The following is a 25,067-nucleotide window of genomic DNA, read 5'->3' as shown; positions in this document are numbered from 1 at the left end:
AGTGGCTCCCCGCTACCTGCAGAACAAAGAACAGCCCCTCCGTTGGCGCTCCAGGAGGCCTTGTCATCTGGCCACACCCTCCTCCCAGCTCTCCCCTTCCTTGGTGCCCAGACGTGCCCTATGCTCCGCCCCTCCTTGCCCTGGTCACTCCGTCCTCCCCACCTAACACTTTGTCCAGGCCCTGCTGAACCCCCTCCATTCTCCAGGCACCATCGAGGGCCACCCCCACCGGGAAGCCCGCTGCATTTCCCAGTCCCAAGGAACCCCGGGCTCCTGGACGCCCGTGACCTTTTTCCCACCCTGCCCTGCACCTTCTGTACTTACAGGGGATTTGGAGTTGGACCAGCCAAGACTAAGTACGGCCTCCTGCCTCTCTGACCCTCCGTTTGCCCGTCTGTAAGATGGGACTTGCGACTACCAGCTGCTCCCTTGGCCTGTTGCAAGAATGAAAAGAACGCACAGAGGCAAAATGAGCTTTGTCATCTCCAAGTTCCAGACACGTGGGAGAAACACCCTGGCGTGGTCTCCCCACCAGCCACTCCCTGTGGCCAAGAGGAGTCTGCTTTAGGGGGAGGGAGCATCAGCCTTCCCATTGCCCACGGCCAGTGACAGGTCTGGGGTGGGTGTGTCACCAGGTTCTGGCCAATAAAATGTAAGAGAGGGCTTCCCCGGTGGCGCAGTGGTCGGGAGTCCGCCTGCCGATGCAGGGGACGCGGGTTCGTGCCCCGGTCCGGGAAGATCCCACGTGCCGCGGAGCCGTGGCCGCTGAGCCTGCGCGTCCGGAGCCTCTGCTCCGCGGCGGGAGAGGCCACGGCAGTGAGAGGCCCGCGTACCGCAAACAAACAAACAAACAAACAAAACGTAAGAGAGAGTCTGCTGAGGGGCTTTTGGGAAAGGTTTTCCTCGCGGAGAGAGGAGAAGGACACCTCACTGGCCAGGGGAGGACGTCGTTGCCCCGTCTCTCCCAGCTGAGGGCACTTGGTAACTGGAGCTGGAGCCACCACCCATGTCCACGAGGGAAGGTGTCTCTGACTTGCTGAGGAAGGTGTCATCACCGAGGGTGGGAAGTCGGAAAGTGCTGGGGTCCCTGGGACAGCACTGAGCTACTAAGTGCCCCTGGGATCAGAGCTGAGACCTGAGTGACAACAGCCAGCCCTGTCGTAACCGACGGGAAGGGTGTTGCAGGCACAGGGAACAGCCCGTGCAAAGGCCCAGGCAGGAAGGAGCTTGGTGTATTCTGGACCAGTGTGTGTGTGTGCGCGCGCGTGTGTGCACGTGTGTGTGCGTGTGCTTGTGCGTGTGTGGCTGCAGCAGGGAGAGAGGGGGAGAGTGACAGGGGACGAGCTCAGGGATGGCTGGGGCAAGATGACACAGGACCACACAGGCCACAGCCAGACCTTTAGATTTTATTCATTGTATCCCAACTTTTATTATGAAAGTGTCCTAAAATTTGAAACATGTGAAAGAATATAGAATAAACACTCATATATTCCACCTAGGTTCAACCACTAGGTTGCTTTTTAAAAAATATTTGTTTATTTATTTTGGCTGCACCGGGTCTTAGTCACAGCATGCAAATGCTTAGTTGAGGCTTCGGGTGTCCTGGAGCTCTGCGGACACGGGGCCAGACAGCGTTCTCGGGCAGGGCTGCTTCTGCTGAGCCTGACACCTGCGGGAAGCGCCGCGATGCAGGCGCCTCAGCTCCGGGCGGAGCACACTTTGCACACTTTCCTGTTGTCCTGTCGGGGTATGGGGTCCAGGACAGCTGTGGTGTCTGCCGGTTTCCTCGCGGTGTCACCTAATGTGTCCCGATGTCGTATGAACCAAAACGCCTCGAATTCACCAAGTCAAGGTTTTGCAGGTAGGGCTGTGCCCCGCGTATCACATCCCACCCAGAGATGCCCAGGATAGAGGTGGGCCCACCATCTGTGATCTCAGGTGGGTCAGGTAGTGGCCCCAGAGCTTTCCACCGTTAAGGTGAGTTTTCGTTTTTCTGTCAGAGTCAGTGGAGGGTTTTGAGCAGGAGAGTGACGGGGTCTGATTTACGTTTGTAAAGACCACTTTGAGGTCCATTTGGAGGAGACGAGACTGCAGGGGGCAAGGACAGAGCATGGAGACCAGTGAGGGGGCTACTGCAACAGTCCAGGCGAGCGAGCAGTGCCACAGCGGCGGGAGTGGAGGGGTCGGTTGTGCCTGCAGCCCCTGCATGGACTGGGCCCTCCTTCCACGTCGGCTGGTCCGGGCTGAGCTTCCAGAGGGCAGAGCCTCACGCACCTCTGTGTGACCAGCACCCATTGCCCAGCTTGGGGCCTGGCAGAGAGGACATCCTAGTCATACCTGGGTGTGCCTGAATTCGGGGAAACTGTGACTTTTGTTTTTGTTTTTAAGATTTTTTTGGATGTGGACTATTTTTTTTTAATTAATCAATTTATTTAGTTTTGGCTGTGTTGGGTCTTCGTTTCTGTGCAAGGGCTTTCTCTAGTTGCGGCAAGCGGGGGCCACTCTTCATTGCGGTGCGCGGGCCTCCCACTATCGCAGGCTCCCTTGTTGCGGAGCACAAGCTCCAGACCCGCAGGCTCAGCAGTTGTGGCTCACAGGCCCAGACGCTCCGTGGCACGTGGGACCTTCCCAGACCAGGGCTCGAACCCGTGTCCCCTGCATTGGCAGGCAGATTCTCAACCACTGCGCCACCTGGGAAGCCCGATGTGGACTATTTTTAGAGTCTAATGTCGTTTCTGTTTCATGTTTTGGTTTTTTGGCTGTGACTCATGTGGGATCTTAGGTCCCTGACCAGGGATCCAACCCGCACCCCCTGCCTTGGAAGGCAAAGTGTTAACCACTGGACTGCCAGGGAAGTCCCGACTTTGGGGATTTGATGCTGCAAAAAAACAAAAACAAAAACAAAAAACCCCAAAAGACAGCACAAGAGTCTGACCTGGTTACCCAGCAGGCCTTGCAGCAGTTCTGATTAATAAGACTCTCAGTCCTCCGCCCCGGACACCAGGGAGGCCTCTCTGCTTTTGGGGAGCTCCATTCACGTCGCCCCAGAGGGACAAACAGTGTTGACAACAGTCAGATCTGCCTCCTGGCGACAGAAAGTTCCCAGCTGAGGCCTGGGACAGAGAGCTCTCCTGGCCTCCTCAGGCCTCAGGCTCATGCCTCCTCACCGCGGTCCAGGGTGGGAGGGTCAGGCCCCTGCCTGTCATCTGTACCTGGCAAGTCATCTCCCAGTGCCCTGGGGGCGGCTCCTGCAAGAATCCTTCTGGCTCAAGGTCGCCTGTGTCAGTTACCCATCACTGTGTATGTAACACGTTACCCCGAACAACAAGAAACATTGCTTACAGCTCGTGTTTTCTGTGGGCCAGGGATTCGGAAGTGGCTTAGCTGGGTTCTCTGGTCTGCGGGGGGGTGGGGGGGTGGGGGCGTGTCTCTCATGAGATGGCTGTCATCAGAAGGCCTGACTGGGCCTGGAGGCCCTGCTTTCCCAGTGGCCGGCTCACAGGGCCAGCTGTCAGTGCTGTGGCTGCTGGTGGGAGGCCTTGGGCCCTCTGCGAGGGCTGCTGCCCTCGTGGCAGCTGCCTCCCCCCCGAGAAGGACGGAAGCTGCAACGTTGTGTGACTCAACCACGGAAGTCACACGCTGTCATTTCTGCAATATCCTACGGGTTACACAGCCCTGCCTGGTGGGAGGGCTGCATAGGGTGTGATTGTCAGAAGGGGAGAATCTCTGGGACCCACCTGGGAGGCGTGCGGGCAGCTGAAGGCAATTAACAGGGAAGAACTTCTGTCTATTTGCCCACCCTCCGGTCATGCGGTGTGCTCGGCCTTGGTGTGCAGGGGTGAGGTCAGCCGAGAGAGAACTCCGTCCGTTCAGAGAGTTCATTAGGTGAGCAAGCCCTGTGGGCCACGCAGGATGAACAAGCGGCCCAGCCTGGACAGAGCCCCCTTAGCCAGGGCCTCGCACACCAGCCAAGGCCTCACATACACGGCTGATGTGTCAGGAGTACTGGGACAAAGGGCAAAAGGACCTCGGAGAGAGAGAAAGCTCCCGGCCCTGCAGGCAGGACAGTGTCACACAGGGGTCAGGGCAGATGGGGGGCTCAAGCCCACGCCTCCTGAGACACACTCCCCACCTCCTGCTTGACACAAAGCAATTGTTCGCGCACTGTGTTGTGTGCCATGGCCTGAGCTGGCCGCTGGGATCCAGCAGTGGATGAAACAGCCCTCACAGTGCTTCAAAGTATGGTCCTGTGTCAGGGACAGGGTCTGGAGATGCCCTTGAGATGATTACTAGCAGTAAAAGTAGCTCTATTCCGGTCAAGCAATGTCCACCCATCATCTGATTGCAGTGGGCACGATCATATCCGCGCCTGACAGATGAGGAAACCAAGGCTCAGGGCTGGAAGGACTGGCCAAGGACACTCCCAGGCCTTGTAAGTGCGTGCCCGGGGCCCAGACAGATGCGGGCCCAGCAGCCCGTGGCCTGGCTTTCTGGGATGCACTGGGCTGCGGGTGCGGGCCCTCCTTCACCACCAGCAGGAGATCCCTGCAGGCCCAGGGCTTCATGACACGGGAGAAGGGCGGTATGGAGTCGTGTGGCTCAGTCTCTGTGCTCAAGGTCAACCTTATGCCCAATTAGTGGGTCCCGCGAGTCACACGGGGAGGGATTTTGGGGGATTGCGGCGGAGCAAAATGTCCCTGGGCCTGACCTCCTTCCACAGGGAGAGCTGCAGAGGCCCTGGGCTCCTGGGGGGGCTCGTGGGGGGCTGCCCCAGCTTCAGAGCCCCCAGTTCCAGAGCCCCGCACAGATTCTCCCCTCTTCCACCCCCCCCCCCCCGCCACTTGCACAGACCACAGCGGTTAAGGCCATCGCGGCTGAATGAGCAGCTTGGCGAGGCCGGCGTCGCGCGGAGTGCCTTACGGGCATTACTGCACTGAGCCCCCACGGCCCTCCACGCAGGCATGTCCCCGTTTCACAGACAAGGGGACTGAGCCCAGTAAGGTCAAGTCAGTTGCCCAAAGGCTCAGGCAACCCAGAGGCATTGCCTGTCAAAATGTACCCGCAAAACATCCGCTCTCTCCGTCCTCGCCACCATGCTGGTCCCATCTTCTTGCATCACCCACCCGGACGAGGCACGGGGGGGGACAAAGGGCGCTGAGACATCCGGGTACACTGGACAAGTTGGACGCACACCTCTGGGCGCCTCTCAGTCTTCGCAAAGGTACCCGAGTCTTGAACTCGGTGTTTCTCGTTCAAATGTATTTTTATTCTTTTACTCTTAAGACGTATGTATGTATCTACAAATAACACGTACCAAAGGTCGTGCGTGTCTTTAATCTTTCTGTAAAGAGCACCACGCGAACACTCTCTTCTGGAACTTGCCTCTTCCCCCTCCGCGGTGTCTTTCTGAGGTTCAGTAAGTTGGTACACGTAGCTGCAGGACACTGACTCTTCACTGATGTACAGTGATCCACGGAAAGGCTCTTCCGTAAACTGATGTTCCCGCTTGACTCCCAATGGTTCAGGCAGGTGTGATTTTGGTTCTCATATTACAGATGAGAAAGCAGGCTCAGAGAGATCAAGGAGTTTGTCTGGGATTAGCCAGCTTCGAAGGGGCAGAAACCCCCCTACTGAGTCCCAGTGATGTGGCTCGCAGCCTCCTCTATATTAAGACTCGCAAACAGAAGGGGAAGAGACCGCGCAGCCGGGCGAGCACGGAGGCCGTCTCAGCCCTCTGCGGGCGGCCAGGAGGGGGCCTTGACACGACGTCCGCTGGGAAGGTAGCCCAGGGACACAACACACAAGTCCCAGGGGGACTGCCTGGCTCCATAAGACACCTCCCGCCCGGGCTGCTGAAGAAGCCGGTCCTGAGCCAGACTCCCCTCGAAGCCTCAGTTTCCTCACCTGTAATCTGGGGATAATCACGGCACCTGCTCAGAGGGAGGCTTGAACGTTTGTTTACGGCATCTGATATTTCATGATCCGAGGTGCTGCGGCTCCAGCTTTGTCCAGACTGGCTGACTGATTCATTCATTCCTTCCGCGAGCACGTGCTAGGCCCCTGCCCTGGGCCAGGTGCTCGGTGCGGCCCTGAGGGCCCAGTGTCCCTGAGAATGGGGGCTCGGGAGGGCACAGCCGCAAGCCACGGCAGACGGAGCTTTAGCCGGGGACCGTGCGCTGCCTGTGCGAGCCTGGGCCGCCCGGCTCTCCCGGCTCCTGTGGGAGAAGATGTGGGAGGTGCCCTGACCTGCATCTGCCCTCCCGGCGTGGGCACAGCACACCCAGCAAGGACGCCAGGGAGCAGCCTGGAGCCCAGGGCCGCTGGCTGCTGGCGCTGTCCCCACGGCGGGCGGGCCCTGGGACGCGGCACGGACACAGCCGGCGGCCAGCTCACGCACCAGACGCGGGGTCACCTCGCCCCGAGGACGGGGCTGAGGCAAACCCCTCCCCTGCCATCTCCTCCGCCCTCCCCCTCCCCAGGAGAGGCAGCTGCTTCTCGCAGGGTTGCCACAGCCTGCGCCCCACCCCCGCAACCCAAACCTGCAGCCCTTGGTGCCTGGCACGGGCCCCGCCCACCCTGCCGGGGGCGGCCGCTGTCAGGGGAGCCTGCCCACCCCCACGGCGTCACTCGGGCAGGAGACGCCGGCTTGACGCAAGCACGATCCGGGCGCAAGAGCCCATTCAGGCCACCCTCAGGAACAGCTCAGGGCTCAGACCTCAGCAGGCCCTGCTGGAAATCTTACTGGGCTGTCACCAAGTGCCAAGGGTCCTGTTGGCCCCTTCCACCGTACCCTGTTGCTTTATCTACTTCAACCGCCATCTTTCTCTGCCTCCCGTGCCCTCGGCGGCCTCAGAGTGACCCGTCGCGAGGCGATTCAAGGGGCCCACCCTCGAGGGAGACACGGCAGGCTGATGCAAGAGGCTGGGAATTGGGTCAGACAGCCTGGGTCTGATCTTGGCACTGCTGCTCTCGGGCCAGGACGGTGGTCTGCCCAACGGTTCACGTTAAATAGGAGGGCTGAGCTTTCTGCCCCAATTTCCCACATTCGATTCATGTCACAGCTGCAAGAAGCTCTGGGGTGAAATCGTGTCCCAGGATGGGGAAACGGAGGCCCGGGGTGAGTCGGGGATTGCCTGTGGCCACCCGGCAGAGCCGGGCCGAGTGTCCAGGCCTCCCGCTCTCTGGGTGGCCCTGGTAGCAAGATCGCAGCATCAGCCATTTCTCCAGAGCAGACACACACGTAATCGGCGTCTTCTCTGTCTTGCCCTGTCGCTGGTCGGGTGCGAACAGGGATTCTAACAGCGCCGACAGGGAGAGGAGGAGGGCCATGGCCCCTGCTCTGTGCGGCACTGTTCTAGGCACTTCTACCTTGAACTCACTCGATTTCACAGCAGCTCTGGGAAGCAGATGCCACTCTCCCCATTTTTTTTTTTTTTTTTTTTTTGCGGTATGCGGGCCTCTCACTGTTGTGGCCTCTCCCGTTGCGGAGCACAGGCTCCGGACGCGCAGGCCTAGCGGCCATGGCTCACGGGCTTAGTTGCTCCGCGGCATGTGGGATCTTCCCGGACCAGGGCACGAACCCGTGTCTCCTGCATCGGCAGGCGGACTCTCAACCACTGAGCCACCAGGGAAGCCCCACTCTCCCCATTTTACAGGTCAGAAAAGTGAGGCACGCGGATACTAATGCCAGGAACTTGGCACCTGGTTGTCCCCAGAGCCCTGCTCAGGAGGGAGATTAGCTCCATTTCTACGAGGAGGGGGCTTGCCTCGCCCAGGGCCACAGAGCTAGAACTCCATGCTCCTGGGCCTCAGCTCTTGGGTTTGAGGAGGACAGAAGAGTGGGATGTGTGGGGCCTCTGAGGGTGCAGGCCAGAGAGGGGCTGGGTCGTGGACGTCCCAACCAGGCCCCAGCCTTGGCCTCCAAGGATGGGCGGGGTCACGGAGGCCGAGAGACGGAGGCCCACATGTGGCGCCGCCCCTGACCTCCTCCCCTGGAGGCCTGCGTGTTCTCTTGTCCTAAGACTTCAAGGAGCCTGTTCCTCACCAAGCGGAGCCCTAGGCCCTCGGTGACCAGCCCCTCCTGCAAGCCTTGGGTTTGACTGCTGTGTCAAAGTTCTGCTGCTTTTTCTAGGTTTAGCTGCTGTGGGAGCCGGAGAGAAGGAGAGGGGATCCCAGACCCCAGAAGCCCTGTGGATGGCCCACCCCTGAGTCAGTGGCAAGGCAGGCATTTCTTACCCCCTCGCACCTGCTGAGTGATCTTGGGCAGGACTCAGAGGCCTCAGTTGTCCCGGCTGTTGGACAAGGTGGTCTCTGAGATGTTTCCAGCTGCCTATTCTCTGTATTTGGGATGCTTGAATGTCTGGGAGGGAAAGAGCCATTGATGTATATGCCTCATTTATCTCAGAGATGGAGAGAGAGGGGGGGGGCAGACACAGCCGGGGACAAAAGTAGAACAGAGGAGGCACGCAGGTAGAGGCGTGGAGCTGGGGGTGAGAGAAATCAGAGTTTGGAGAGGGGGGCACGAATGAACCCCGCCAGGCCTGCCCCTCCCAGAGAGCAGACACAGGGCCCCTAACCCAGGGGCAGCTGGAGGCAGCCCGGCCTGCCAGGCCCTCTTCTCTGCCCACCACATCCGGTTCGGGCCTGGCAAGCCACGTCCTTGGGGTGGGAGAAGGGGAATAGAGGGGCAGTGTCCGCTGTGAACCACCCCATTTCCCCCAGATCTGCCTGGCGAGTCAGAATTCAGCAACTGCTCCCTTCTGCACGTCAGCACAGAATCACTTACTCACCGGCCTCGCTGCCCACGTTCTCTGCCCTTAGCCGACTCCACCGCCCCAAAGCTGCGTCCCGTCTCTGGACCAACGTAAGGATGGTTTTCACTGCCTAGAATGCTTTGAGCCCCTGTTCTTCCTTATGTCAGATGCTGTCATGGTTCATCTTACATGTCAATTTGGCTGGGCCACAATGCCCAAATATATGGTCAAACGTTACACTAGACGTTTCTGTGAGAGCGCTTTTGGATGAGATTCACATTTAAGTTGATGCACCGTGAGTAAAGCACATTTCCCTCCATAATATGGGCGGGCCTCATCCAATCAGCTGAAGGCCCCAATCGAACAAAAAGACTGACCTCCCCTGAGCAAGAGGGAATTCTGCAGCAGATAGTTTTCGGACTTGAACTGTAACACTAGCTCTTCTTGGGACTCCAGCCTGCTGGCCCACTCTGTAGACTTAGGACTTGCCAGCTTCCAGAATCACATGAGCCAATTCCTTAAAATAAATCTTTCTCTCTGTATATACTTTCTATCGGTTCTGTTTCTCTAGAGAGCCCTGGCTAATACAGATGCCCTTCAAAGGACACCTCCTCCAGGAACTCTTCCGTGATCCCTAAGCAGAGCCTTCCCCTTTCCTGGTGTATCGTAGCCCTTCCTGCTGCCTCAGTTACATAGCATTTGTCACGCCATATCCCACTGAACTGTAAGTCCCCATCTCCCTTACCGGGGGGTGAGTCCTGGATATTAGGGACTGGAGACAATTCACCCAGGTTCTCAGCACAGCCCGGCACCGGGCCTAGCACAGAAGAGACGCTAGCTGGATGGATGGAAAGATGAATGCATGAATGCATGACGGAAGGAAAGTAGGAAAGAAGGAAGGAAAAATGGATGAATAGATGGAAAGACAGGTGGGCGGGTGGATAAAGGTGGAGTGTGGGTAGGTGGATGGATGTGTGAATGGATGCAAAGATGGGAGGAAGGATGGGTGACGGGTGGATAGATAGGTAGATAGGTCTGCGGATGGATGGGCGGATGGATGGGTTGGTGGATGGAAGGGGTGTGTGTGTGGATGGGTGGAAGGATGAGTGGGTAGGTAGGTGGATGGGTGAATGAGGTCAAGTCCCTGTAGTCAAGGAGCTCCCGGGTGAGTAGGAGGGTTACCCTTGTTCACAGCTCACTTCCACCCCAGGCAGAAAGGGGCCCTTGAGAAGAGCCTGCAGATTCCCCAGCAAGTGATCTCCCCTTCGTCAGTGGGAGCCCCATTCAATCCCTTCCACAGAGACTCTGTTAGGTGGCTGGCCTTGTGGGTGTAGGGTTTGGAGTGTTCCATCCTGGGACTCAGTTCTGCTTTGTCCCCGCTGTGTGGACTTGGGCAAGTCACTCTTGCTCTCTGGGTCTCCTCAGAGATCGTATCACCCAGTGGCCAAGTGCATGGGTTCTGAAGCCTGACTGCCGAGCTCTGTCTCTCCACCTTCCCCTGCCTCGGTCTCCCCACAAGTAAGCGGCGATAACGCCGCTCCCTCGCCCATGGCATCGTTCTGAGGAGTGAATGAGTGAATACACGTAACGTGCTTGGAACAGTGCTCGGTACACAGTTGTTGCCTACGTCACGGTGCAGCTGGGAAGGGAAAATGAGATCATGAGGGTGAAATGCTTGGCTGGGTGCCTGGAGCGTGGGAACCACACCATAAATTATGTTTCCTTGATCTCTAACATGATCCTGTTTCCCGGGTAGGGAAACCGAGGCTGTGAGAGTACAAGCAGCTTGGCCAAGGCCAGGCAGTACGTCAGTGGTAGAAGCCAGGATCCAGACCAGGCCCGGCCGACCCCCGCCGCCCGGTCTGTCCAGAAAGCCCAAAGCAGTGAAGTAGGAGGAAGATCTCAGCGGGTGACGGGCTGGGGCCAGCCCAAGAGGTCTCCGGGCTGGAGGCCCAGCCAGAAAGGCAGGAGGCATATCTGGGGAACCACACGTCCCAGGGGCTGGCCAGGGGACCAGGCGGGCAGCAGGAGGGCGCTGGGAGGGGCGAGGGCAGGGGAGGAGCCGCTCGGAGGTGGGGTCTCGAAGCCGTGCTCCAGGGCTCCGGCCTCGGTGGAGGTGGGATGGCGGGGCGCGGCTCTCAGGCTGTGGAGACGGACACGTGGTGGGGGGCAGGTGAGAGGCACCGGGCCACCCTGCCAAGGTAGATGTGTGCAGAGAGAGAGAGAGAGAGAGGAGGTGAATTTTTCCATACGTGCTGAGACTGAATACAGTGCCAGAAACGATGTGCAAAAGGCAGGATTGTCTCCTGTTTCATTCTGAAACAGATGATGAGGCCAGTAATACAGTCGCGGGGGCCTGAGGGCGCACCGGGCCTGTGGCTCAGGGCGCCACCGGGATAACCCCGCGAGGAAGCAACGGTGACCGTTCCCACTTTGTAGATGCAGAAACCGAGGCACGCAGTGTCGAATGAGCGGGTGGCCCAGGTCTGGCCTGCCTCTGCTAGCCTTCCTTGCCCCAGTCGACCTGCCGGGCAGCAGGTAATGTCCTTGGTTCCATACTGTGGGGTGTCAGAGAGGTGGGAGAGATGGGTGGACAGGACAGAGTGCGAAGGTACGCTGGGTGAGGGTCCCGGCTGAGGAAAAGGCTGAGCGTCGGGCGAGAGGGCAGAGGGGCGTGCAGGGCACAGTGGAATCTTCTGGGGCCCTGCCGTCAAGCGTTTGAGCCGTTTCTCAGCACAGCGTCATGCTCACCTCCGGGAGGAGAGCTAGGTATCTTGCCCACCTCCCAGATGAGGGAACTGAGGCAGGGGTGAGGGCCAGAGGGAACCCGGGGTTTTGGAGTCAGGGTGGGGACAGTGCTGGTGGGGGGAGGGTGGGGGGAGGAGAGTGAAGGGCCTGAGAACTGCTCCGAGTAACAGGACAAAGCCTGGGAAACCTGATCGCTTGTTTACCAGCCTGGAGATTAAAATCGATGCTGCCAGGGAGCTTACCAGGGAGGCAGGCAGGTAGCAGCAGGCCTGCCCGAGCGGGGCAGGCTGGCGTTTTCCAGGCCGTGCGTGATGGCTGCAGCCACTAGCCCCAAGCCTGCTCTATGTCAACTTACTTCTTAAACCGTCTTCACAGCAAGAGGTAACCCTGACACTGTGCCCTGGGCCCGGCCCTGGGCACTGCATACACATCAACCATCGTAACAGCCCTCAGGCCAGACAGGGGTCCTGGGGTTATCCTGGTGCCGTACAGGTGGGGCAACTGAGGCGAGAGCAGCCTGAAAGCACAGGGCAACGGAGGGGCGGAGCTGCGATACGAACCAGGACCACCTGGCCCCAGGGTCCCTGGGCTCAACCCCTCTGCTGCCCGACACCATTGCTGAGGTCAGCATATTTAGAAAGGAAAAGCCACGTCACATCTGAGAAACGGTTGCTATGAACAGAAGGTACCAGAAACACAAATAAAATCGAGACAGAATAAGGTTTTGCAATAATGTTTTCTAGACTCTGTTACCTGGGGGAGCTCAGAGCCAGAGACCTGCTTTCGCTTTGCTAAAGGACAGAACAGCCAGGGGCAGAGAGGCATCCAGGACACCCTGCCCCGCGCTGAGCCCTCAGCTTGGTCAGAAGGACTGAAGGCATTAGATTAGCAAAGGGAAGGCCTCTCGCGCAGTGACATTCTTCTCGAGGGCCGTGCCCGGCTCTGAATCCATAGCTCTTTTCATCTTTGAGACACGGCCCTGAACATCTCCGCTTCACAGGTGACAAAATGGGGGCTCAGAGCTGCTGGCCGCTTGCCTGAGGTTGCCCGGCCAGGGTGGGGTGAGCAGGGGCTGCCCCGCCTTCCTGGGTTTCTGCTCAGACTCCCACAGGCTGGCACCTCGTCAGGACCCGTCCTTTCCGCAGGTGCCTGTGGGGCGACCACCCCTTGCTCAGTGCAGCCTAACCCTAACCCTAACCCCGTGTGTGAGGCAGGGCCGGCCTGGTGTCGGGAAGCCAGCGAGGCAGGGAGGGTTCTGGGGAGCCCGTGGCCAGAAGAGGGGACACAGAAACCCACTGAGCACGGACGCTTCAGAACCACACACGCACACACCTTCTCCAGGATCTCGGGGAGCCAGGCTTCCATGTGGGCCCGCCTGAGAGGCAACGAGGATTGCCTGCTCGTGACAGATGAGGAAACTGAGGTTGGCGGAGGGGAAGTTTGCCCAGTTAGGACAGAGCAGAGCCAGATTTAGATCCCGATCTGTATGCCTCCTGATTCTTGGCCTTTTTCTCAGCAGCATCCCGTCCCTTCAGGCAGACAGTGTTGAAGATCTCTTCCTTCCAAGACTAGAGCCTTCGGTGGCCTCCACTCCTTTCCTTCCTTCCTACCTTCCTTCCTTCACTCCTCTCTCCCTCCGTCCCTCCCTTCATTCATCAAGGACTCCCTGTGCTTACATGGCTGGCTCTCCATGGTGCCAGGGACACAGCACAGGTCAGACACAGCCCCTGCCTTCCAAGAGCTGTCTGGTAGAGAGATGAACGCCCAGCTCCATCTTCTCATGAGAGAAGGCCATGAGTTGGCCCAGGGAGGTAACTAACTCAGCCTGAGTCAAGGAAGGCTTCTTGGAGGAGGTGGAGCCGACCTGAGTGTGGAAGGAGGAGGGAGAGCTGGCTTGGTACCAAAAGGCTGGAGCTTTGCACACCAGGGAGAGAGCGTGGACCTCAGCCTGCGGGGGAGTGGGAGGACGCGCATGGGGACACCAAAAAGCCAGCAAGACCCAATCCCCCCTCCTCAGAAAACAAGCACCCCTCCAAGGGACTGGGAGCCCAGAGGTCCCGAGCCCCCCTCCAAATCTGACATCAAGTCCTCACCAAGCACGTGGCCCTGGGCTGGGCCGACAGCAGGTGCCCATAAAAAGTCTAGTCACAGAGCCGCAGAGCTGGGAGGGCCTTCGTGGATGTCGGCACGGGAACAAAGGGGAGATGGAGGTCCAGAGAGGGCACTGGACTTGCCCAAGGTCACACAGCAAGATGGTGACTGACATGGGCTCATACCCTTCAGGCCCCAGCCCCCACTACCACCTCAAGGAGGTTGGCTGTCACCGTGTCTCTGCTCAGAATTACTGGGCACCTGCTCAGGTCCACATGGATCTTGAGGACTCAGGGATGAATAATGATGATGATGATGATGAAATACTCATAATACTAATAGTAATAATACTACTATTGTCCTCCTGGGCACCTACTGCGTTAAATGCTTCACATGTATACTACCCACCATACTCACAAACTTTATGAGGTGGATACTATTATTCTTCTCTCTTCACCTGGAAAGAGGCCCAGAGAGGTAAAGTAACTGCCCCGAGGCCCCACAGCAGGTGAGTGGCCGAGCCAGGACCTGAGCTCAGGCTGTCTGGCTCTGGAGCCCCCCATGGAATCATGACTCTCTTTGTCCTCCTAAGCCACAGTAGCCTCTTAGAGACCCCACGGTACACCAGGACAGACAGACGCATCTACTCTCTAATCATGTGGAAGGTGCCCCACTGGAGGAGAGAGTGGCTCAGTGACGACGGCCGGCCCCGCCTCCTGGAGCTTGGCACCACCTCCAGGTGTTGACGGTGCCGTGTCCTCAGTTTTACCTTTTCCTTAATAAGTCTTGGCCCTGAACTTGTAGATGTGTCAGAGGGGAGAAGAGACTGACAGCCTTGGCCAGGCAGGGCCAGCCCCCAGCCAGCGCCCGGCCCTCAACATCGCTGCCTGCACCCCTCCAAACTCCCCGCCTGGTGACGGCCTCGGGGTTGGCAGGCGGGGCGGCTCTCAGCCTGCAGGTGTGCTCTGCCCACACCTTCCTCTCCCAGCCTGTCGGAATGTAGAGGCTGGCAGGGCCAGGAGGCCCAGGTGCGGTGGGTGAGGCCCGGGCAGGGCGGGGAGGGAGGTGTCCATTGAGGAGCTGGGGGGGCACTGGAATAGGTGACCGCTGTGTTTGAACCCTCGCGCTTAACTTGCCAACTGGGAAATTCTGGACCAGTGTCCACACCTCTCAGGGCCTCGGTTTCCTCATCTGTGAAATAGGAATGCTGCTGCCAACCACACCGTGTGTGTTGGGAGTATTGAAATGAGAGAATGGGAAAAACAAACAGCATGTGCCAATTAGATCTCAATAAAGGTGGAACTTAGTTACTTAACTAATTTGAAAATTATGATAAATAAAGAGAGAAGCAACTAGCTAGTACCAGGCATGTGGTAGATGTCCCCAAATAATGGTTTCCATCCCGGTGAGAACCTAGACTGCTTTCCAACCTCATTCAGTGTTCAATCTTGATTAGTGCGATAATAAGGGCTTGTAGGTTTGGGTTGAGGGAGTCTGAGGGCCAATGCGGGATCAACGGGGAAAAGGTCTCAGTTAATGATGTCTGTCACGGACCCAGGAGGGAACAGAGGTGCGTGTGCCATGGATTTTCCATTCTCTTTCCCCCCTCCCCTCCCCTCTTCACGCCTCCCTTCTCTCTCTCTCTCTCTCTCTCCAGTTTCTGTTGGCTCCACTTTCAAAACACATCCAGAAACCCATCACTTCTTGCCACCTCTACTGCTGCCACCTGGTCCAGCCACCATCATCTCTCTCGCTTCCTCCCTTGTCCCTTCCTCGCCCTTTCAGCCTCTTCTCACAGAGCCCAAAGGGATACTGTTGAAGTCAACCCTCATCCTTCCTCTCTTCAGCTGCCCCCCGCATGGCTCCCAGCTCATTTGGGACAACAGCCAAAGTCCTCATAGTGGCCCAGAAAAAGCCGGTGCAGTCTGAGCCCTGTTACCTGCAAGACCTCGCCTTCCACCATGCTCCCCTGGTCTCTCTCTTCCAGCTGCACTGGCTCCTGGTTATTCCTCCCAAGTGCAGGGACATCCCTGCCTCAGGGCTTTTGCACTTGCTTCCCACAGCCTGGAACGCCCTTTCCCCAAATACTCACATGACTCTCACCTCCTTGGCTCTGTTCAGTGCAGACTTCCCCCTTTTTAAAATGGCACCCCCATCCCTACCCCCTGCACACTCTCAGTCTCTTTCCTGATTTATTTTTCTGTGTAGCGCTTACCACATCCTAACATGCCGTATATTTTAGTTATTCATTTTTCTTACTATTTATCTCCCTCTAGCTCCACCTCTGTGCTGAACCTCTACCTTCCAGAAGCCCTTCTTCTCCCCGGACCCTGGGCGCTCACATCTGCTGTTCCACCTATAGCAGGAAAGCAACCCTGCCCACCTCCCATGTGGATAGTTCTCCATCTTTCGGGTCTCTGCTTAGACCTCGCTTTCTGTTTCTGGAACAGTCCAGATAGTGAGCCCTCAAGGGCAGGGGCCACATACACCATGTGCATCATTGGGTCCCTGGTGCTTCCTGGGCCCTGCTGTTCAGTAAATGCTCAGCGAAAGTTTCACTCACACTTGGAAGCACAAGAGCTCCTAAATCCCGCCTTTCTCTGTCTGCACCCTTGCTCTCATCTTGGGATGGAGCTCCATTATTATTAACCATGAGTGCTAACTGTACAGCCTGTCAGAGTTTCTTCATGAAGCACTTTTTTTTTTTTTTTTTTCGGCGGTACGCGGGCCTCTCACCGCTGTGGCCTCTCCCGTTGCGGAGCACAGGCTCCGGACGCGCAGGCTCAGCGGCCACGGCTCACGGGCCCAGCCGCTCCGCGGCACGTGGGATCCTCCCGGACCGGGGCACGAACCCGCGTCCCCTGCATCGGCAGGCGGACTCTCAACCGCTGCGCCACCAGGGAAGCCCTATGAAGCACTTTTGTCTGGTGATTCCCTAACTGCTCCATGAGACCAGCAGCTCAGGGTGCTATTGGGAGCGGCTCAGGGGGGTGAGGGAACATGATTCAAGTCCCACGGCTTCACCTTTCCTGGCCGAGGAGAGAGAGCAGGTGTCAATGCTGGAGGCCCAGGGAGACCCACATGGCACAGCTGAACGCTCAGGGGTGAGGGAGTCCCACAGCTGTAACAGCCCACATAGGGTGTCACTGGCTAAACCACGGCGTCTGAAGATTTCTCACACTCTGGACATCTGAATTATCCGGGCCCCACTGGCAAAAGGAAAGCGGAAGCAGGACCCAGGGCGAAAGAGAAGAGGCGAAATCTGGGTCGGCTCTGCTCACACCCGCACCCTCAGCCCCATCTTACAGTTGCCTCCTGTAACCTCTGCATGGAGTGTGTGCATGCCAGAACCGCTTGGACATCCCCCCGGAATATTCCAGGCCTTTCCTGTGGTTGGAAAGATGGATGCCAGGTAGATCCTCTTCTCCCAACAACCCTCACAGGACGTGATCCTTAGCGGGCCAGGTGTACTTGGAACATTTCCCATCTCTCCCGCCCCGGACCGCTTTGAAATCACCTGTGGCCCATCTTACTTTTTCAGCAACACGGAATTTTCAAGATCACTAACATTCAGAGCTTTAAGTTGTAAATATTTCCAACATACACAGAAATCTTCCCATGACACCTCATGCGCTTTGCAGACGAGACTAACACGGCTCAACTTCCCTGACTCAGTCAGAGCCATACCGCCTACCGAAGCACACTACCTGTAAGGCAGTGACGTCGCGGGCCCCAGACCTCACGCTGGGGGCCCCAGCTGTGTGCTGAGCTCTTACATTTTCCTTCCCCCTCTTTTTGTTTTCTGTTTTCCCAGAATAGGCACAACATCTCCCACGGCTCGGGCTCTCCTTGTGATATGGCTCTGACACTCCCCTCTTTGGGGGGTAAAGTCCACATGTCCTCTTCCCTCGGGTCTGGGTGGCCTGTGGCAAAGACGGAGCGGTGCCGAACGGCCTCCAGTGCTGGGTCATAAAGGCAAGGCACCACGCATCCGCTCGTCCTCCTGACAGCCACCATGCCGTCAGGAAGCCCACGTCATCTGTGGAGACCCACATAGGGAAGACGGAAGCCTCCAGCCACTTGAGCTGAAGGATGAACTGGAGTTGACCGGCGGAGGGGATGCGGAAAGGGCATTCCGGCAGGAAGAGGGAACAGCACGTGCAAAGGCTCAGACTCAGAGACAAGGGAGAGCTTGGCACACCTGGGCAGCATCAGGAGGGGCAGGGCGGGTGGGGCACACAGTGGAGACCGGAGGTGACGGCGGGTCTGTGGCCAGGTCACAGGAGGACTCTGGAGGCTGGCTGAGATGGAGGGACTGGGGAGCCACGGAGGATGGTAACAGATGATCACAGCGCTTTATAGCGATCTACCTGGCTTCCTGGGGAGGGGCCCAGGCCAGATCAGGGGGATGCAGCCAAGCCTCCAGCCCCAGAGCGGCTTCTGGAAGAAGTTCTGCCCCAGCACCTGCTGCCTCCTTGCTGACTGCTGGTGGAGTTGCAGCTTTCCGCAAGCTCTCAGCCTGGGGTCTGGTCTCGAATGATTGCATTGTCCCTGTGGGGCTGAGGGGAGCTGAGAGGGCAAGGGTTACAGCTGCATGGGTTGCATCTCTCCCGTCAGATGCATCTCCCCTGGGTATGAGCCCCCATCCCCTGTACCTGTCCTGCCAACCTGGCTGCCTGGCAGATCTCCTGGGGAGCTTTTTTTTTTTTTTTTTTAATAAATTTATTTTTTTGGCTGCGTTGGGTCTTTGTTGCTGCGCGCGGGCTTTCTCTAGCTGCAGCGAGTGGGGGCTACTCTTCATTGCGGTGCGCGGGCTTCTCGTTGAGGTGGCTTCTCTTGTTGTGGAGCTCGGGCTCTAGGCATGCGGGCTTCAGTAGTTGTGGCTCATGGGCTCTAGAGCGCAGGCTCAGTAGTTGTGGCGCACGGGCTTATTTGCTCCGCGGCATGTGGGATCTTCCCGGACCACGGCTCGAACCAGTGTCTCCTGCATTGGCAGGCGGATTCTTAACCACTGCGCCACCAGGGAAGTCCCTCCTCATTTGATTCTGACGTGTGGCCAGCACTAAGAACAGGTGTGAAGAGCATTGCCTTTGGAGTCAGATACGTGTGGGCTCAACTCCTGACCCTGCTTCTGTGCTGGGTGACCTTGGGCTTGTTTGGCAACCTCTCTGAGTCTTCGTCTCCTCCTTCTATCAGGAATGGTACTCCATTATGGGGCTGAAGGGATTAATCATGTAATTTGGGCGCATCACCTAGTACTTAGAGCTCAAAAAAAAAGGGCAGCTAGGGACTTCCCTGGTGGTCCAGTGGGTAAGACTCTGCGCTCCCAAGGCAGGGGGCCCGGGTTCAATTCCTGGCTGGGAACCAGATCCCGCATGCCTGCCACAGTTAAGAGTTTGCACGCCTCAACGACAATCCCGTGTGCTGCAGCTGAGACCCGACGCAGCCTAAATAAATAAAAATTTTTTTAAAAAGGCAAGTAAAATAATCATGCTCATAGTAACATCAACCTTGCTGAGTAGAAGGGAACAGTTTGGGGTTTAAAAGGAGCATGTTAGAAAGGCACTTCCGGAGTGGAGCTCAGAGGCCGCAAGCATTAAGCTGAAGTCCCATCACAGCAAGATGTGCTTCATATTTTCCTCCTCCTTGAAGTTTCTGAAATGAATGCCATTATTGCTGATGTGGGCGGCTAATCTGATGTCTATGTGGGGTTTCTGTCTGGAGGAGCAGGAGATCCTGCAGTGTTTGACCCACTGATGTTTCCGCAGAGACAGGCTGAGGCTTTGACAGCTAGTCAGAGCCCCCTCTGGCCCAGCTGTGTCCCTGCAGCACTCCTCCTGGGGCGCAGGATGGAGGAGAGGGGGTGAGAGAGCAGGGCCCTCGCCTGTCAGGCACATGCCGCGTGTCAGACGTGTCATGGACGACCGCACGTAACAAGCCCGGGCCTGGCACTCACTACTCTCCACGTTCTCTTGTAAACATGTTACATGCATTTCCTCATTTGATCCTCAAGATAACCTTACGAGGTGAGCATCGTTATTCTCCATTTTGCAGATGGGGAAACTGAGGCACAGAGAAGTCCAGCGTGTGGTCCAAACTCCCGCATGTTAGTGGCAGAGGCAAGAGTCGAGGCCGGGCCTGCGGGCCTCGTGGAGCACGTGCTCAGGCGCTCCTCTGGGCCATCTGTCCCCAGCGTGTTCCCAAACCTGCTTGATCAGGCTGCACAGCGAGGGTGACCGCCAGCGCCCCACGCAGGAGCAAGCCAAGGTTTGGGGCTGAAGCCCCAGGGCCACTGGCCCGCGAGATGCAGAGCTGGGATTTGTCCAGGCCTGTGTGACTTCAAGACCTGTCCTTGACTAGTTACCTGTTTCATACACAGTAGTGTGTATATGTCAATCCCAGTCTCCCAACTTCCACGCCCCCCGCCCCGCTTTCCCCCCCTGGTAACCATAAGTTTGTTTCCTACATCTGTGACTCTATTTCTGTTCTGTAAATAAGTTCATTTGGGGCCTCCCTGGTGGCGCAGTGGTTGAGAGTCCGCCTGCCGATGCAGGGGACGCGGGCTCGTGCCCCGGTCCGGGAGGATCCCACGTGCCGCAGAGCGGCTGGGCCCGTGAGCCGCGGCCGCTGCGCCTGCGCGTCTGGGCCCGTGAGCCGCGGCCGCTGAGCCTGTGCGTCTGGAGCCTGTGCTCCGCAACGGGAGAGGCCACAGCAGTGAGAGGCCCGCGTAACGAATTAAAAAAAAAAAAAAAAAGTTCATCCGTACCATATTTTTAGATTCCACATAAGGACCTACTGTAGAGCACAGGGAACCCTACTCAGTCCTCTGTAATAACCTATATGGGAAAAGAATCTAAAAAAGAGTGGATATGTGTATATGTATAGCTGATTCACTTTGCTGTACACCTGAAGCTAACAGAACATTGTAAATCAACTACACTTCAATAAAAATTAAAACAAAAAAACCCAAAAAAACCTGTCTTTGACCATCTGTGCTCCTGAGTGTATGCGTTATCATTCTTTCATTCACTCACTTGTTTGTTCATTCATCTCTCTCTAATCGACAGTTATTGAGTACCTACTGTATACTGGCCTTGGTCTGGGTGCTGGGAAGACAGAGATGAGATAGGCCCTCTGCCCCCAAGGTCCTCCCAGGCAGTGGGACAGACAAACTTCCCAGAGTTTGTCTGTCCCAAGAAACAGACTGATTCTGTTTGCAGCAGTCTGAGAGGGCAACCTTAAGGAGGTGGGCATCAAGGGATGAATAGGAGTTCACCAGGGCCTGGCTAGCGGGAGTGAATCACCTCGCAAATCACGGCCACAGGTGGCAAAGGTGGTGAACTTTGGTAAGGGGGATGCGGTAGAGAGAGACAGCGCTGGGCCTGGATCTATGGTGCTGGCTCCATCACTCCCTGGAGGAGTGACCATGGGCAAGTCACTTCCTTCTAAGCCTCAGTTCCCTTTTCTATATAATGGGGGCCCTAATGTCCACATGTCAGGCCCACAACCAGCTGATCGCCTGGCCCTGCCTTTCTTGTTTGGAAGTGCTTGTCTGGTCTCTTCCTCTGTACCCCATGCTTGGGCTGGGCTCTCACACTGGTTCCCTCCCCAGTCTCCCAGCTGCCATGCTCTCACCTGTCCAATCCACTGGGAGCTTTCTGGGACACATTTCTGACCGTGGCACTCCCTTGCTCAACTTCTGGGGCTCCTCATCAACTCTGAGATAAAACACAGGTCCTTAGTGCTCTGGGCCTTGGAAAGCTGGCCAAACCTGCCTATGTGTCTCCTCACTCATGCAGCAGGAGGCTTGTGCTTCAGCCACAGAGCACACGTGTCCTTCTCTGAGGAGGCCACACTGTTGTCATGCCTCTGGGCTACAGCACATGCTGTTCCCGTGCCCAAGATGCTTGTCCTTGCTGTGTCTGATGAAACACCAACCACCCAGGTTAACAGCTATGGAGGCGAGATCTGAGGGGAGGGACCACGGAGTCTGGAAGGATGGGGAAAAAGGAAAGGCAGTGCATTTTGCCAGCACCTTTGGCCACAAGCAGGGTTCTCATATAATCTGGCAGCCAGACCCCAGGCCTCAGGGGTGGGCACTAGGTCACCAGGAGGAGGCGAGGTGACTGGGCAGGACCCGCAGTAGTTTCCCAAGCTGCCAGAAATCTGGAATGGGCAGTTCTGTCCTGCCTTGTCTGCGATCGGGAAGATATTCAGCCGAAAACAAACACTCTCATTCCTGATTAAGGGCGACGTCAAGGACCCTCTAACCCAAAGACAGGGCCTCGCCCAGAGGGTTGAGCCTGGCCACATCCCTTCTCCAGGAGGCCCACGTGGACCATGCTGTGTGATGCCCCATCGCCCACTGCTCTCCTCTGTGCTACTGCGCCTGTTGCCTCCTGCTCAAGGGAGACAGGACCCCACAGAGATTTCTCTGCACACTAAGGACCTTCCCTTCAGGTTCTATTCCGGGACTGTTTTCAAGGTACTGGAGACATCTGAAGAGAGAAACACTCTGGAAGCAAATGGCTCCCTGGGGTGGGAGTAGCCTCTTCCTGGAGCTTCATTTGATGACATCCCTCAGTTGCCAACAGCCAGGAAGGGCTTTTTCCAGAAGTGGGGGCTCCTGAGAGCTCCGATGAGCAGATCTGGGAGGGGTCTGATCCAGGACGGCCTCTTCCTGCCTCCCTGTCCATCCTCTGCCTACATACCTCCTGGGATGGGATGCTCACTTCCTGGTCAGGAAGCCCAACTCATCTGGAACCGGCTTCCCCACAATTCCCCCCTTCCCTGCCTCCATGCGTCTTGGGCTTCCTCACCCTGGAAACAGCTCTGCAGAGGCTTGAGGTTGGCAGCCAGCTCCCTGCCGCTGCCCTGCCCTTGGGCGAGCGGTTTCCTCTCTTTTCCCTCTTCCTGGAGATCCTGATGCTTTTCCACCCTGGCCTGAGCGACTTCATGCCTTGGTACCCAGGCTGAGCTGAACTAGGAAGCCGGGAGAGTTGGGAGCGGTGAAGCACCGCTTAAGGGGGGCAGTTTGGAGCCCTACAGCCACGGGTGCTAATTTCCTGGCTGTGTGTCTTAAACTCCCTGAGCCTCCACTTAACTCATCCGTCCCATGGGAACAATGGAGCACCTCGCTCACAGGGTCTTTGTGAGGATTAAAGAAGACACGCTGTGGGAGACCTTTCGGTGCCTCCCCCTACTCTGGGCCTCTCGGCCAGCCCACCTCAACCTCCCCCTCAGCCCAGCCCCCCACCGGCACTCAGCCCAGAGGGACGACCACTTCCTCCGAACATGCTCTGCTCTTTCCAGCCCCCATGCTGTTTCCTCTGCCTGGTGCACTCCTCCCCCTTCTCGGCCCGCCAACCCCCACTCGTACTTAAAGGAGGGCACCAGTTCCAGAGCCTTCCTTTCCTCTCTCTCAGGCAAAGCAAGTCTCCCTCTGTCCTGCTCACCCACAGTCCCCACACTGGAGAGGTTTCCAGGCAGGATAACTGGGATCTGGGACTTGAAGATCGTCCTATGTCCAGATCACATGACTCTGCATGAGAAGCTTCTGCCCCCTGAACCTCGTTTGGCCTCATCTGAGAAATGGGTTTGAGAACCAAGTTCTCGTTCTGTGCTCTTGCACGTCCTGTGAGCCACAGAGGTGACCCTGGTGTGCAGGTGCAGCTGTGCAAAAGTGAATTTCCTGGAAAAGAAAAGCAATTTGGGCCTAACCCTCAGGGCCTGAGCAGTGGGGTTACGTAAGTTCCAAAACTCATTTTTTTCCTGTAATTATGACAAACTCTTGGAGCTCCGAGTGAATGGGCCCTGGCCTCAGTTCTCACTGCCGCGCTTGTTGGGACATACCCCAGAATTAATTTAATTACTACCCTGGGCCTCCTTCCAGGTGGGCCCTGCCAGGGCATCTCCCTCTGGATTTCATTAAGTCTCTTGTCAACATCGCCCGCTCAGTGCCGCTGGCTTCCCTTGGAGTCAGCCCACGGAGCCCCAGCAGAGACGGGTGCCTGCCCCAGCCCCACGTCATGAATTTTGTTTACCCTCTTCTTCACACAGATTCCTCCCTTCATAGCCCTGGAGCCAGGAGGCTCTCTGGCAGGGAAGTGGGAGGCTGGGGTCTGGGTGGAGGCGTGGAGGCAGTTCCCCTGGCAGTGCAGGCAGTGGCAGGACAGTGCCCGCTAGAAAGGAGCTAGGGTTTTAAGGACTAGAACGCAAATTCGGCTGGTGCCAGGAAGGGAGGGAGCTAAATGGTTCTGGAAGCTCTCTTCACTCTTCTGTGGCAGCAGGAATCCATGGAGGAACTTCTGAGCGCAGATGTAGGCTGAGCCCTGATCGTGCTCTCACACGACTCCTCGTCCCAGACACAGCCTGCTTATACCATAGCCTCAGACGTAGACTAAGCTCTGATCCTGGTCACGACCTGGGCCTTGACTCCAGTCACAGACTGAGCTCTGGTTCTGGCTCCAGAATGAGCCCTGATCCCAGTCACAGTCTAAGGCCTGAACTCGTTCCCAAACTAAGCCCTAGTTCTGTTCATAGACTCACCCCTCATCCCAGTCAGGAACTGAGCCCTGACCCTAAGCTGTAGCTTGGGCCCTGACCCTGAAAACAGACTGAGCCCTGATCTTAGTTCCAGGCTGAGCCCTGATCCTGCTCAAAACCTGGGCCCTGACTCTGGTCGGCGAGGGAACTGGGTCTCAGGTTGATGCCTCATCCTGGTCACAGACTGAGTCCTAGCTCCGGCCATAGGCTTAGGCCTGACCCTCGCCTTGGATACAGCCCTGACCCTAACCACAGACCCATCCGTAATCCTGGTTCTCAGAATGAACTAAGCTCTGGTCCTGACTGGATACTCAACCCTGATCTTGCTCTTTGTCTGAGCCCAAACATTAACCCTACTGAATCCTAACCCAAGTTATAGACTGAGTCCTCAGTCCTGTCCCTGATCCCCTGACCCCTAGATGACCTGTGACCCTAGCGCCTAACTGAGCCCTGATCCTGGTCATAGACTGAGCCCTGACTCTGTTTCCAGACTGCGCTCTAAGGCTGCTTCTGGACAGGGCGTGAACTCGATCCCTGGACGACTCCCAGTTCTGCTTTCAGACTGAGCCCTAGCTCCAGCCGCACGCTGAGCCCCAGCCCTGGATGCCGCCAGACCACACCAAGTTCTCAGATTCTACCTTCTCAAGACTCCGCCTTCCAAAGTGCAAACCGGCCCCAAGAAGGAGCCGAGGCAGACCTCAGTGCCCATCTCCCAGCCAAGAAAAGGGTGTCCCTGAAGAATGGACCATGAAAGCAGCTTTGAGAGGCAAGAGACAGAGGGAGGCAGAAACAACTACTTCCCGACAAGACACTGAGCTGGGCAGGTGGCTCTCCTGGAGGAGGAGGAAGGGGGGAAAGGGAAAATAAGGTGTTGGGGGCAGGGGATCAGACTGCTCCAGGCCTCCACTCTAATAAGGACAGGGGCCCGGA

General features: G+C 57.3%; 1 protein-coding gene across 1 annotated transcript in view; it reads right to left on the bottom strand.

Moving 5' to 3' along the window:
- Positions 1-337: 337 nt before the first annotated feature.
- The window catches only part of LSM3 (LSM3 homolog, U6 small nuclear RNA and mRNA degradation associated), a 166,532-nt gene continuing 141,802 nt past the window's right edge, over positions 338-25,067 (bottom strand). Inside the window, exon 5 of the mRNA XM_067043360.1 lies at positions 338-434. Coding sequence (XP_066899461.1) covers positions 353-434 — 82 coding nt within the window. The 3' untranslated portion in view covers positions 338-352. The remainder of the gene's footprint in view (positions 435-25,067) is intronic.

Source organism: Kogia breviceps, chromosome 10 (assembly GCF_026419965.1).
Source record: "Kogia breviceps isolate mKogBre1 chromosome 10, mKogBre1 haplotype 1, whole genome shotgun sequence".
Taxonomy (NCBI): Eukaryota; Metazoa; Chordata; class Mammalia; order Artiodactyla; family Physeteridae; genus Kogia; species Kogia breviceps.
This window is presented reverse-complemented; position numbering and strand designations above follow the sequence as displayed.